This window comes from Carya illinoinensis, chromosome 16 (genome assembly GCF_018687715.1).
Source record: "Carya illinoinensis cultivar Pawnee chromosome 16, C.illinoinensisPawnee_v1, whole genome shotgun sequence".
Classification (NCBI taxonomy): Eukaryota; Viridiplantae; Streptophyta; class Magnoliopsida; order Fagales; family Juglandaceae; genus Carya; species Carya illinoinensis.
Genome location: NC_056767.1, coordinates 893,133 through 906,621, shown reverse-complemented (window position 1 = coordinate 906,621; position 13,489 = coordinate 893,133). Strand labels below are relative to the sequence as shown.

The following is a 13,489-nucleotide window of genomic DNA, read 5'->3' as shown; positions in this document are numbered from 1 at the left end:
AATTAACATTATTTTCAATCAAATCTATTGTTTGACCAATCACATCATATTGGTGTACCGATTAGTACATAACTATGCTTGCAACTATATTTTTCCGGGAGGTATATATGTTGTTCAGGTATACTTCATACATAATCCACTGCAGAGGTACGGACGTGTAGAAATGTTCCTGCAATCCAACCCTCTCCCATTTATTCTCTTCACTTCTTTTCTTCATATTTCTTTTTCTGTGGTTCAATCCTTAGCTGCAATTCCAATCTTTCACAAGCGTTCTTTTATTTTCAACCATCCAGTTCAATACACGGCCGTGTTAAATAACGTTTTGGTAATACTGATTATCAATGAGAAGACTTGTTTTCTTTTCTGTTTTATGGGCATCCCACATCAATCTGATACAGATTAAAACTCTCTTAATTATAAAGTTCATAAATATATCATATCAAACCATATTATTTTGTAAAATTACTGTAGATCTAGCACTTCCCACTTCCCCTATACCCTTGATAGAATGGTAAAGATGCAGAACTCGCAGGTTCATAAATTGTTGGATTTATCTCTCAATGATATTTATAAGGATGAATCTATGGCATGTCTTGATGGGGTTTCATTTCTCTAATCCAAGAACCTGTTAACAGGACCTAAATACCACTGCGCCATCACACATGCATTGATCAAGAAAGATTTCTGAGAGGAGATTCTGAACACCAAAGCCCAAATTTTCATACATGTAACGTATGCATACCATAAATATAAAGCTCACCAACACCCAAAAAAAAGGCAAAGATATGTAAAGCAAAACATTCGCTACTAATCATGCTTTAATAATATATGCCGCCAACATTAACTACGTGACAAATCTCGGGGTTAGCATATGCGCTGCAAGGCACATCGGAGAGAACCCTTCATGCTTTTTCACCAGGCTCAGCGCCACCAGATGCAGTAGCAAGAGAAGCTTTTGCATCAGGCTTGCCGCCAGCAGATGATGCTTGCTCAACGTTTTCTTCTTCCTCAGTGTCACTATCCTCAAGGTCTACTGCATGCAGGAGAAGGCACTTCAGATAGTTTTCAAAAGAATTAAAGATCAGAACTTAACCCGATAATTTTTGGACAAGGAATATTGTGAAACTGACCATCATCTCCCCCAGCAGCATCAGCATCAAAGCCTTCACCGTCACCCATGTTCAGTTTCTGAAATAGATGGGCAAAAGCTTGCATAAGTAATCGAGTAAGTACGGCATAACAATGCTTAAGTGATAATTTCGGCACTTACCGAAAAATCAACGTCGCCAAAGTCCATATCATTTCCAGCTGGAAATCAAAATGCCAAATTTGACAAACCAATCAAAAATTTAATAAAAAATAAATAAATAAATTATTGGTTAAATTGATGGTAATAGCATGAACAATGATTGATTAAAGCAACAGGTATAGAGATACTCACGTTTCTTATCCTGCTCCTCATCTTCGTCAACCCATTTATCCCAGTCAACTTTCAAAAATACAGGAGGCTTCCCCTCTTGCTTCAACAATCTGCTCCACCACTTGTCCTCAGCCTTTTTCACAAGGTAGCAGATATTTCTCAAGCCAATGCTAGCCTTGCTCTCCTGCAAGGTGTCATTTTAATACAAAAATCATTCGATAGAATGATTTTGGGACTTAAAGATAAGGTTATGATCTTGTACATACATTTACATTAACTTTGTCATAAAGTTCTATATCAACTTCAAAAGGTATCTTTTCTGCTCCACTGGTAGCAGAGAAGAAAAATTTTCCTTCAGGCTCTAGTTTGAGCTTCACATCCTGCGCATCCGGCAGGTCAATAGTAATGAAAAGTACATCAGACCTCTGGGCCCATCTCACACACGGATGACGGCTGAAAGTTGGACATTGAAAAGAAGTAAGAAAAAATTGAAGACATTGGCTACACAATTTTGCATGGTAGTAATTATCAACTTAATATATGTTTGTTTCATGAAACTGAGAAACAAAATCAAGCCTCTTGAATCAGTCTAAAACAGAGCACCTGACTGTGACTGTGGCTGTGATTGCAAAGCAAAGAGAATCGTGTACAGAATGAAAAAACACAGGACATAGAAGACCAATAAGGTAGCATGCATGTCGCAGAGAATAAAAATTATAATCTTCATAATCGGATTTGTTGTTGACATTTCAAAACACTCGAGGCTAGAAGAAAATTTTCTACCAGTGTCAATTCAAACTGCATCTTCAGTTTTTTTGCATATTTTCTCCATTAAACTGCACTCATATACTTATAATACAAGGCATACTCCTATTAGTGATATTAAACATTTATAGCTCCCATGCCATTTATTTCAACTATTTTGTTTATACGCTTCGAGACAACTCAAACTGGTTACGATTTGGTCTGACACATAACAACGTTTTCACTTTTGGATTCAACAATTCAACAGAAAACAGTTCGATAAGGTATGTAATAGATCAATTTCGACTGTGAAAGTCATAACTACAAATTGCTGCCCTGATGCTAAATGTGAATGTAGATTTCAGTAGAAGATGGTATGGTCGATACTTGGCTAATATTATACAGCGGAATGCTAAATGAAAGAGAACAACAACACACATGCACAGAGACAGCAAATCATCACCCAACATATCAGTACGAACTCTACCGATTCTTAGCTTGGAATAATAGGCAATTGTAGTTAGTAATTTCAATATCACGCGAGACCCTCGAATTCAAACTCTAAACTAAAAGTTCTGGCCATCAAAAATAAGCAATTCCAGTTTAGGAAACGAACCTACGCCCTACCGTCTGTTTAGTTTCTGAGAAAATAAGTAGAACGAAAATCCAAGAAAACAGAAGAAAAATCAAATTTCCTCTCAGAGAGAACACGGTTAAAAAAATCAAACTCATTCCACATCAATCAAAACTCGACTCAAACCCTACCGCTCTATTTGTTTGCACAGAAAACAAAAAAAAAACTAAAAAGTGCATAAATTTTTTTAAAAAATAAAAAAGAGCATTTGCACCGATCCCAGATAAGCAGAAGGAATATAGCTCAGCCAACTGTCAAAGTCTACCATTTCTCGTCCTTTTCTTGATAAGCAATCAATCAGAACTATAACCTCGCTTCACAGACCAAAAGGAAAAAAAAAAAAAAAAAAAACTCTTCCCAGACCACATCAAACCTTAGGGTTGCTACATCCTTCGAAAGAAAATCTACAGAAAATGCCAAAAATAAAGCAGTTGCATCGAGCGTGAAGAACCGCACCTCATGTTTGCGGTTTCGGCGAAAAAAACACAGGCTTTTCGCTTCCAAAGAGTTAACAGAGAACAGAGAGAGGACGCAGAGTCTGGATGAGTATGTTGCAGAGCCACGCTGCGACGGAGAGGGTATATAAAGGGTTTTAGAGTTATTTTTTATTTTAATGCTTTATTTAAATGCATTTAATTCTTTAATTTAAAGAAAAATGGTTTTCTTTTCAAGGCGGTTAACTATGTTCTAGATGCTTCTTTACAGTTCTGGACTTCGACAGAAAAAATAAATAATAAACAAAACAAAAATCATGACAAAAAATGCAAAAGACTAAAAAAAAAAAAAAACTTCTTTTTATATATTTTAATTAAAATAATTCGGTTTTATCTTTTTTAAATAAAAAATATTATAGTCAATTTTATAAAAATAAATAAATATTAATATAAATATGATTTTATATGATACATTAGATATATTTTGTAATCAATATTTTATAATCAATGTAATTTTATAATCTAACGTATCAAATCAAATTATGTCAACATATAAATTTATTTTTATAAACATTTGTTATAATTAAAATATTTCTCTTTTTTATTATTTTCTAAATATTTCTTGACTTGGTATTAAATTATTGACATTATAAATAGAACATAATGAATAGTCTCTAATTATAGTAAAAAAAAATAATGAGTAACATTACTCAATTAATTAAGAAATATTTTAGAAAAACAATCTATTTTCTTAATTTATAAAATGTGAGAATATAAATTTTCAATTGGCATTTTTTTTAAAGAATAGTACTATATACACTTATAATTTTATTTACAACACTCATTTTGTAATTTTTTTTATTTTTTATAATTTTCAACATATTAATAGTTAATTATAAAAAAAATCTTTATAAATTTTTCTTAAATATATTTAATATTTTTTTTAAATGCATAATACTTTCAAAATTGACTAGACTTACGAAATGGTTTGTTGTGAACTTGTGACAGCCTAACAAAATATTATAATGGAAAAAAAATTCATGAAAAATTAAAAATTAAAAATAATTATAATTACGAATGTATAAATATTATATAATAATTTAAAAAAAATAAATAGATATAAAATTCACAAAAAATAAAACCATTAATTATTATTACGAGATTAATTGGAATGAAAACATTGCGTGCACTCGAAGAAAGCACATTGTTAAAAGATAACAAAGGGAGCAACACGAGTCCTTTAACAATTATTCGTTGATAAAGTTGTAGAAAAAACATGAGCTGTCTCTTTTTCCATAGTACTCGTTTCTTCATGTCATGGGTTTGCACCACCATGCTCTAAAATTAGTTCAAAGAATATTTAAGATGGGAGTATTCTTCCAATTTTTTTCCGAACTTTAAGGGAAGAAAGATAAACTCTTAAGTCTTAGGTTATGTTTAGATGTTGATATAAATTGAGTTGAGTTTTGAATAATAATATTTTATAAATTTTATTTAGATAAATTTAATTTTTTAAGTTAAAATATATGAAATAGATTGAAATGAGTTTAATTTTTTAAATTAAAATGTATAAAATAAGTTAAGATGAATTTAATTTTTTTTATAAAAAGTTAAAAAAGTAGTGAAATGAATTGAGATAATTTGAATTGATTTATCTTTTACACAGCTTTTAAATGAACAATCTCGATTCCTTCAAAGGAGCTATAGACTCTGAACACCTTGAAAAAGTGAATTTGAAAGACCCTACGAAGAAATGATCTTATTTGAAGATGAAATGACAGGGAATATCACTTTTTTAAGGATAAGGATAGTTATGAAATGTATAAATACTGTGTAATTATTTTAAAAAAATAAAATAAAATTTAACACTATTTTTTTTTTTTTCATTTGAATCACATATTTACTATTTTTTTTTAAAAAATTGTATGACACTTTACCATCTACTACTATTGCAAATGTCATTTCTATTTCCAAATTAACAGGGACAGGTGAAGAGAACATTAGTGCAAATGGATAAAAGTAATCTCAGGGACAAGTCCCATACAAAGATTGCACAAGCCTTTCGATAAAAAGTAAACTCCACCAAAGGAGGGAGGAAAGAAAAAAGAGAGAGGGAGTGAGAGAGAATTTTTCACACATTTTCACACGATGGGAACCACTTTTTCATAAAAGACCTGCGTGAAGCTTGTAGTGTATATATCATCGTTCATTATTGCCAGAATTTAGGTTTGGTGTCTTTCTTACAAGTTCATTACTTGCAAGCAATTTCTAGCACTCTAAGCAACATACAGGTAGACCAATCTTAAGAGTCCTGAAGATGATCCTAATTGTTGCCCAAGAAGGAAACTTATGCCACATTATAACACAACTGAAGTTCAGATGAGAGGTTGGTGTACTCACAAGGAACGAGCCAAAACATGAGAGCAATCAAAAAGGGAATGAACTCAAATCAACTTCTACTAGATGCCTTCCATAGCCTCAAATAAATAGCTCCATCAGCGACACCACAAATTGAGTGACATCAAAAAAGCACGATCCCCGTTCAAGTGAGAGCTTAGAATAATACACAGAGATTGTTAGTGAACATCTAGTCTTTCATTGCTCTTGCCTCAAGACCCCCTTCATGTCGTTTTACAAGATTGTATGGCATGTAAGTTCCAAGAAGTTTATCCCATATGGGAAAGAAAGGCTGAGAGTAGTTGTACTTCAAGCCTGGGAGTTGATGATGGATGTCATGATAAGCACTGTTGTTCTGGAAGATAATATGGAAGATATTTCCAGGCAACCAAAGACCACAGTGATCGTCAACAGTTTTAATGATGGCAAAGCAGAAGAAAATCACAGCCGTTCTTGCAGTCATTCCTGAGACCAGAAAAGATATAGCTCCGCCCAAAGTGTCGAGGAACAGACCTTCAAGCGGGTGATTGTAAAGGGCCCCAACTGCATAGGGTACAACCAGCCTGTGATGCTGGGCGTACACATGGCGGTACAGAAATTTGTTCTGATGCATGTAGCGATGCACAAAGTACTGCCATGTGTCCATCACAAACATTGCAACCACAATCTGTACAATTTGAACAGGAATGGAAGGCTGAATCATGATCCCTGATGCATTAGCCTTTGAGGTCAACTGTAGCAACAATGCAAGAGCATTTGTCAAATTTAAGACAGTAAAGATACTGAAAAGGGGAAGATAATAATTCAGTCGATATACAGTATACGTGTATAAGCCACACATATACTACCTGTAAAATGCTTGATATCCACTAGTCTAGAACATACCAAGTTTCCACTTACTTGCAAGCCTTATACAAGTGTATAAGACAGTAAAGCCAGTCAATCAACCCAAAATTGTCCAACAGGCATTATAATGTCTCAATTACAAACATTTTCTTATTTCAATAAGGTATATGAAGCTTTGAATTCAGAGAACTTGCAAAAGATGAAGCAGTAGAAAAAACTGAGAACCATCCAAAATCACTTTATAATCAATCAATCCACGTGATCTTCACAATGCCCATGTCAACAATAAAAGCATGTCAGACTTCCCCACCCATGGGTGAGATATATTTAAAACCAATCGGTTAAATAAGTGAAAATACTTGTTACAATCTGCAAAAGATGGCATCAACAGGTGTACAGTTATGAAAGACCCGACAAGAAAATCGCATGTACGTTTTCCTCCAGTCGTCGTTAGTGTAGCAGATGTCGTCCTATCTTTAAGTTAGGTTGAGACTAATAGACAAGACGGTTAAAACAAAGACTGCATCAGCAGATATTTATTTGGAGATTTAAGTTCTTATTAAATCAACTACAATAGATAATTTATTTGAATAATCTTATAGTACTTATGGGAGAAATTGGTAGATATGACATTTTTGTAGGAGAATGGAGGGTGGTAGATATGACATTTTTTTTTTAAAGACTCAAAGATATTTTATTGATACTGAAATGGGCATAGCCCAAGTACTCATAATGTAACATCTGTCATACCAGCCTCTGGAATGCGGAATGCACATCAGGACCCAGTACCTAAATTTAGCAAATGGAATGTACACAGTGCAAAGAAGTGGTGTCTAATCCCACAATGAATTTAGCAAAGAACAGGTCCCATATGAATTCAATAGTGGTATAAAGTAGAAAGGCTAGCCCAAACAATCGGGTTGGACGTCCTGCAGAGATAACTGTGTGGGATCTTTTGCAAACATTGTCATCTCATAGAGAGGCTTTCCTCAATACCCTTCCCTTCAAAGTAGGCAATAGGCAATAGATGGCGTTGGTTTAAATGCAACATCGGTTAGAACTTAGAAGGCTTTGCTTTTAGCAGCTTTAGAAAATGAGAGGCACAACTTTCCCATGAGAAATTATTCTAGCTCTGTTAGGCACGCTATGTCGGATCTAAAGTCACTTCAAGAGGTAAGGTAAACCATAGGACCTGACATAAATAAAATTTTTACATGTGGATAGATTACCGTGCACTCATTTTTGGCCAAGCGTCTATCTTTTCGATATCGTAGAAGATGGTGTTTTATTTTTTTAAGAGGATAGCCAGTGATGACAACAGTACAAAGAATGACAATGATGGGGTTGATGAAAATGGTCATAGTGATTTTCCCATTACTTTATTTCACTGCCTTGCTCAACAAATCCATAAAACATGAACTCCTAGGAAATGCGGCCTACTCACTTGAACCATGACACAAATTAATAGAATGAGTTCGACAACTAACCAGGAAGAGCCCTTGGGCAACGGTCGCCTGGACGAGTTGCTGCAGCAAAACGCCCTTGACCACAAACGAAAGAGGCACCGAATTCTTCAATGCCTCCTCTTTCTTAGAATGCAAGCGGTAATTGTCCAAAGGCGGCAGCAGCTGATAAAACCCCGCGTACAACCAGTAAACCACGATTGGGGCAAACGTGCCCATCGCTTCGTCACTCACATATCCTTCCCAGAAAACCATGGCCAACTCGAGAATTCACAAGCGAAACCGATCAAAGTTTAAGCTTTAACTAACTCAAGGAATCGGATTCGAAGCTACATTACAGCTCAAGATCTAGAATTTCATCTGCTAATCTTAAACCTGTAACGTGGAAGGGAAAAAGAATCATATACTGCATTAAAATATCAAAAAACTCGATTGGTTATCAAGAAAACGTAGGAAAAGAAAGTAAAAGATATCTTTTTGAAGGGCAGACTGTACAACTTTTCAAAAAAAAAATATATATCCGTTTTTACTTGGAAAAAGAAAAACAAAAGGAATGCAATGCAATGCCACTTTAGTTGAAGCAAGCCCAAAAGACTTGCATTGGGCCCAGATGGCAACGTAGAATCTAAAACCCAAATTTTGAACTTTTTTTCCTTTCCCTATCGTTTTCTCGGCAGCCAAACAAAACGATTGTTTTCGTAAAAGAAAAACCTATGTACAAAAAAAAAAAGAGAAGAAACAATAAAAACATATAAACTATGCATTGGCTTTCCGAGATCCGGGTTGGTCAAAATGCTGTAATTCTAAACAAAATGTCCCGGAAGAGAGCAAAAAACGTGTTTGTTTCGAATTCGGATCTAGTTTTTAATAGGATCAAAAGTTGAAAGCTCCAGTTAGAATCGAGTGATGCCGAATTCTGCTTTTTTCAAAAGAGTCGTGGAAATATAGACCGATCTTTGTTTGGAAGACGAGAACAAAATGACGATCATCAAAGATGTGAAGAGATATTTCTAGCTCAGACGATTTAATTATTACTATTATAATTCTTTATTTTTTATTTTTGGTGCACACGTTCTAAGTACGAACATGCGAGGGTCAGGAAACTGGTTTTGGATTAGTGACGTCAGAGTTTTGAAGCTGGGGGTGGCCCGGGCGGGGGACAAGATCTCGGATTGCCCCCAACCAATTATTACTGTTCAAATTAAGTGGGGACCAGTCTTTTGATCTGAAGCGTCCGTACGCAGTCGAATATGCAATTATTTATGAAAAATTGTTACTCTTACCGATACTTTCTACCTCTGGTTTATACCGCTATGATTTTTTTACTTTTTTATTATTAATTTTTTACTTAATCATTAAGTAAGTATTTTTTAATAATATATGAATTTTTTTATTTTTTAAAAATATTTAAATGTGTTAAAAAAATATATGTAGAAAAAGAAAAAAAATAATCTTAAAAGAATTAGCTGGAGTTCGACGGTGGGAGTAGCACCGCTCATTATTAATTGTATATATGTTATTTGAAAGTTTTTTATATTTATTTATATTGAATAATTTTAATTTTTAAATTGAAATTTTATTTTTAAATTCAATTATATTACATAAATAATGTATAGTGTAAAATTTTTTAAATAAAATTATATTTTACATTTGGTACGCTTCTCTTACTTTCTACTGGACGAGAAGTTGGTTTACAAATATTGTATAAGTGTGTACATTTTTTTTTTAAAGTTAGATATATTATTAAAAAATTAATTAATTTTTTATATATATTATATATTTAATCATTTTTTTAAAAACAAATACGCAACGTTTGCACATTCTATAATTACAAACATTATTTCTCTTTTCAAAAATAATAATGCTAAGTTCCATATATTGGTAACCTTAAACAAATAGAGTTTTGTTACATATAAGCAAAGTCGCGTACTAATCTGTTCACCAATACTGATTCTTTCATACTTAAAATTTAAATTAGCACTGTTTTTAATAAAATTTACTTTTTAACCAATCACAATAAATTAATACACATTAATGTACAAGTATACTTGTAACTAGATTTTTTCAAACAAATAAAAGAGGATATACCGTATATAATATATAGTCAGTTTTAAAAAAATAAAATTACACAACCAATAAGCTAAGTCCACGTAAACTTTATAAATAAATATGACAACCCCTTTAAAAAATCCAAATTGTCCACCCAAAAGGGTGGCCCCATGAGGGGTCGAAGAGCCCGCAAAGGGCCACCGGCCCGGCCACCCGCTAGGTGGCCTTTTTTTCTTTTTATTTTTAATATTAATTTTTAGTTTTATTTTTATGTACATATTATATAGAAGGTGTATAAATAGGACACGGGTCTTCTTCCGACTAGTAATGACATAATAAAACATGTTCTTTTCACAAACTATTGGTCAGTCGTATACTAATATCAGTTATGAGAAATGATATTTGTAGTCGTAAATTATATAAGTATTATATATTTTTTTTGAAGAAAAATAAATTAATATAGAACTTATATGAAAAAAATTAACTTTTTAATCATAAATTCTACTATTTTTAAAAATGATTATGTGACACTTTTGCATTCCACAACTGTGTAACATTACTCATAAGTTATAAGTTTTGCATAATTCTTTTAAAAAAAAAAATTAGTCCCACTAAAAAAATAAGATCTTTTCACTTTTAAAAAAAAAAAAAATTATGGTAAGATCCACTTTTTAAAAAAGAAAAATGCTAAATATACTTTAAAAAAAAACTTTTTTCTCTATATGTCAATTATTAATATACTAAAAATTATGAAATTTGAATTTTAAAATAAAACTAACAAAATGAGTATTGTAAGTAAAAATATAAGTACATGCAGTATTTACGAGTAATTTTATATATAATCGTGAAGCGTGTAAATATCACATAATCATTTTTAAAAAAAAGTGAGATTTACAATTAAAAAATTATTTTTTTTATAAAAGTTCTTATTTTATTTATTTTTTCAAAACAATTAGACGACGATTATATAATTCACAGTTGTAAAACATTATACGTGGCCAATACGAGTCTTTGCAATCATAACTTTTATTCCATTAGCTGAAAACAAAAATATTGTCACTCGTTTTGGATATTCAGTTACATTAGTTATTGTATTTTGAGAATTTTTCCGTTTGAGTAATTGACTTATATAAATCATTTTAAATGTGCTATGGATAATCATAGGTATACCACTTCTTACCACTCTTTTATTATTTATTTTTTAAAAATTATTATTATTTTCTTTTACTTAATAGTTAAGGATGTGACTAGCTATTAGACAAATTGTATAATTTTTTATTTTTTCTTAATGATTAAGAATTTAAAAAAAAAATACTTAAAATAAAATAATAAAAATTTCAAATCCACTATAAAAAAATAAATAGGTGGTAAGAAGCGGTGGGTCTATCATCATCCATGTACGATATCAAACTTATCGGTGAAGGGCTTTGCTAGATGCAGTCGGTAAATGCAGTCGGCTGTACGGAATAAATAAAAAAAAATTATAAAAATATTTTTTTTTCATGGTTGTACAGAATGAATAAAAAAAAAGTTATAAAAATAATTTTTTTTTTCATATATGTCCCATATTAATTCATTTTTTTCAAAGAGACTGCACGCCGACTGCATTTGCCAACTGCACAAATCATTTCTCATCGGTGAATGTGAGTGACAATGATAAATTTTAAGACAAGCGATACCACTCCAAAAAATTATTCATTCTTAAAATAAAATTCACTATTACTATTTTTTGAAGTTTTGGTTCCCTCAAACAACCATATATCATTTTGTGTTGGTAAGGTAGAATTTGGGAGTAATTTTTCAATGTTCATATGATTCACCAATATGCAATGTATTCACTCCATTCTTATTCTACTTTGTTGATTGCATATCAATCCTTATATATATTATCATTATTTTAAAATTGATATGACATGTTAATATTAGTGAGAAAGTCTTGTACTCAAGATAAATGAAGACCATGGCGGGTAGTAGTACTAATGGAGATAAATTAGATATAGTTTTAGAGTATACAAGTTCAAAAAATTGCGTGACTTAATTAGGTTGGTTTGGATACCCAAACTTAAATTATTTTATCTCATATAATTATTACAATTTTTAAAAATTTTCACATAAAATATAATAAACAATTCAATTTTTTCAAATCTCAAAATAAAATTAATATTAAAAAATTATATTATAATAATATTTTATTTAACTTTAAATAAAATATTTCATCTGAATTATATAATCGAACAAAATCTTATATGTTTTAAGACTGAAAATACCATCTGTCTCTTGTCGTATAAGATGATGGTAGGAACTCGGGTTACGTTATAAGAAATTGAATGGAAAATGCACATTCGCATGCACTTCCCGTCCAACTCGTTTCTTCTAAAAATAAAAACATACGCTGATTGTGATCGCTTTCAATAGACAATGTGAAAGGGTATAGATTATAGCCCCATCAAATACGTTGAAAAGGACTCCAACCCAAGTGTGAACTAGAAAGAAGATATCATATTTATAGAACCAAAGTCAAATACAATTCCCTTCTTCAAAGCATATTGTAATTCTTTTTAAGAGAAATGATTTGTGCAGTCGGTAAATGCAGTCGGCGTACAGTCACTTTGAAAAAAAATAAATTAATATAGGACCTATATAAAAAAAAATTATTTTTATAACTTCTTTTTATTCATTCTATACAATCATAAAAAAAATATTTTTATAATTTTTTTTTTATTTATTTTATACAGCCGACTGCGTCTAACAGAACCCTTATTTTTATAGCCCGTGAGGAGTCGAAGAGGGATCGTGATAGGTAGAATAACGTAACCATTAAGTTTGACACGTTGGTTCAACCACGTGAATATATGCTTAATATCTAGCTTCATATAAATAAATAATTATTTGTGATTTTAATATAATTATCATTCTCTTTGACGTTTGATTCGAATAAAAATAAGAAATAATAATTACAGTTGTGGATATGTAGATACCGTACTTTTGAAAAAAGTGACTAATTTTTTAATAATAAATTTTAATATTTTTAAACGATTATACCACTTACGTACTCTATAACTATATATAGTATTATTAATTAAAATTTAGATTTAGATTTAGATTTAAAATCGACGTTATCACTTTAAATTTATTTTCTTATTAATATAATTTAAAATTGAAGATTTTAAAATCTTCCAAATCTAAATTTAAAATTAAAATAAAAGATGTATTTTGATTATTGGAAAACTTTGAGTCTTTGACCACACCTTGTTAGATAGAGACAAGATTCTCGTACCATCATTTTGACGTTAGAGAGGTGGCAATAAAATTACATTCTATAACCTACTAAATTATTTGAAAACAATATCCCTCAACAATGTGACTATTAAAAAAACCTATTATTATTATTATTATTATTATTATTGATTAAAAATATTACCTTTTTCATATTATATTATTATTAACACAACATTAATTTTATTTTAAAATTTTTGATCTCTAATTATATTTATTAAAGATA

The 13,489-nt window shown here is 31.1% G+C and overlaps 2 protein-coding genes across 3 annotated transcripts; both read right to left on the bottom strand.

Moving 5' to 3' along the window:
* Nucleotides 1–698: 698 nt before the first annotated feature.
* On the bottom strand, nt 699–3,414 carry LOC122299422 (co-chaperone protein p23-1-like). 2 transcript variants are annotated; one of them, XM_043109691.1, is made up of 6 exons: nt 3,255–3,414; nt 1,687–1,873; nt 1,442–1,604; nt 1,271–1,308; nt 1,131–1,188; nt 699–1,033 (listed from the first exon to the last, which is right to left on the bottom strand). In XM_043109691.1, exons 1-6 carry the CDS (start codon nt 3,257–3,259, stop codon nt 903–905), a joined length of 582 nt encoding a protein of 193 aa, XP_042965625.1. In that variant the 5' UTR covers nt 3,260–3,414; the 3' UTR covers nt 699–902. The 2 variants fall into 2 exon arrangements, with proteins under 2 accessions (XP_042965625.1, XP_042965626.1); XM_043109692.1 differs by having other exon boundaries at nt 699–1,030.
* A 1,956-nt stretch (nt 3,415–5,370) lies between these two features.
* Nucleotides 5,371–8,961, bottom strand: LOC122299419 (very-long-chain aldehyde decarbonylase GL1-9-like). The gene is made up of 2 exons (XM_043109686.1): nt 7,963–8,961; nt 5,371–6,362 (listed from the first exon to the last, which is right to left on the bottom strand). Exons 1-2 carry the CDS (start codon nt 8,191–8,193, stop codon nt 5,820–5,822), a joined length of 774 nt encoding a protein of 257 aa, XP_042965620.1. The 5' UTR covers nt 8,194–8,961; the 3' UTR covers nt 5,371–5,819.
* Nucleotides 8,962–13,489: the final 4,528 nt, after the last annotated feature.

Coding starts and splice junctions, on each gene's coding strand:
- LOC122299422 (XM_043109691.1), bottom strand. Junction 1,309..1,441: donor TGAGGAGCAGGATAAGAAAC/GTGAGTATCTCT, acceptor TTTGATTTCCAG/CTGGAAATGATATGGACTTT. Junction 1,034..1,130: donor TGCTGCTGGGGGAGATGATG/GTCAGTTTCACA, acceptor TCCTGCATGCAG/TAGACCTTGAGGATAGTGAC.
- LOC122299419 (XM_043109686.1), bottom strand. CDS start 8,193: ATGGTTTTCTGGGAAGGATATGTGAGTGACGAAGCGATGGGCACGTTT. Junction 6,363..7,962: donor TTGCCCAAGGGCTCTTCCTG/GTTAGTTGTCGA, acceptor TTGTTGCTACAG/TTGACCTCAAAGGCTAATGC.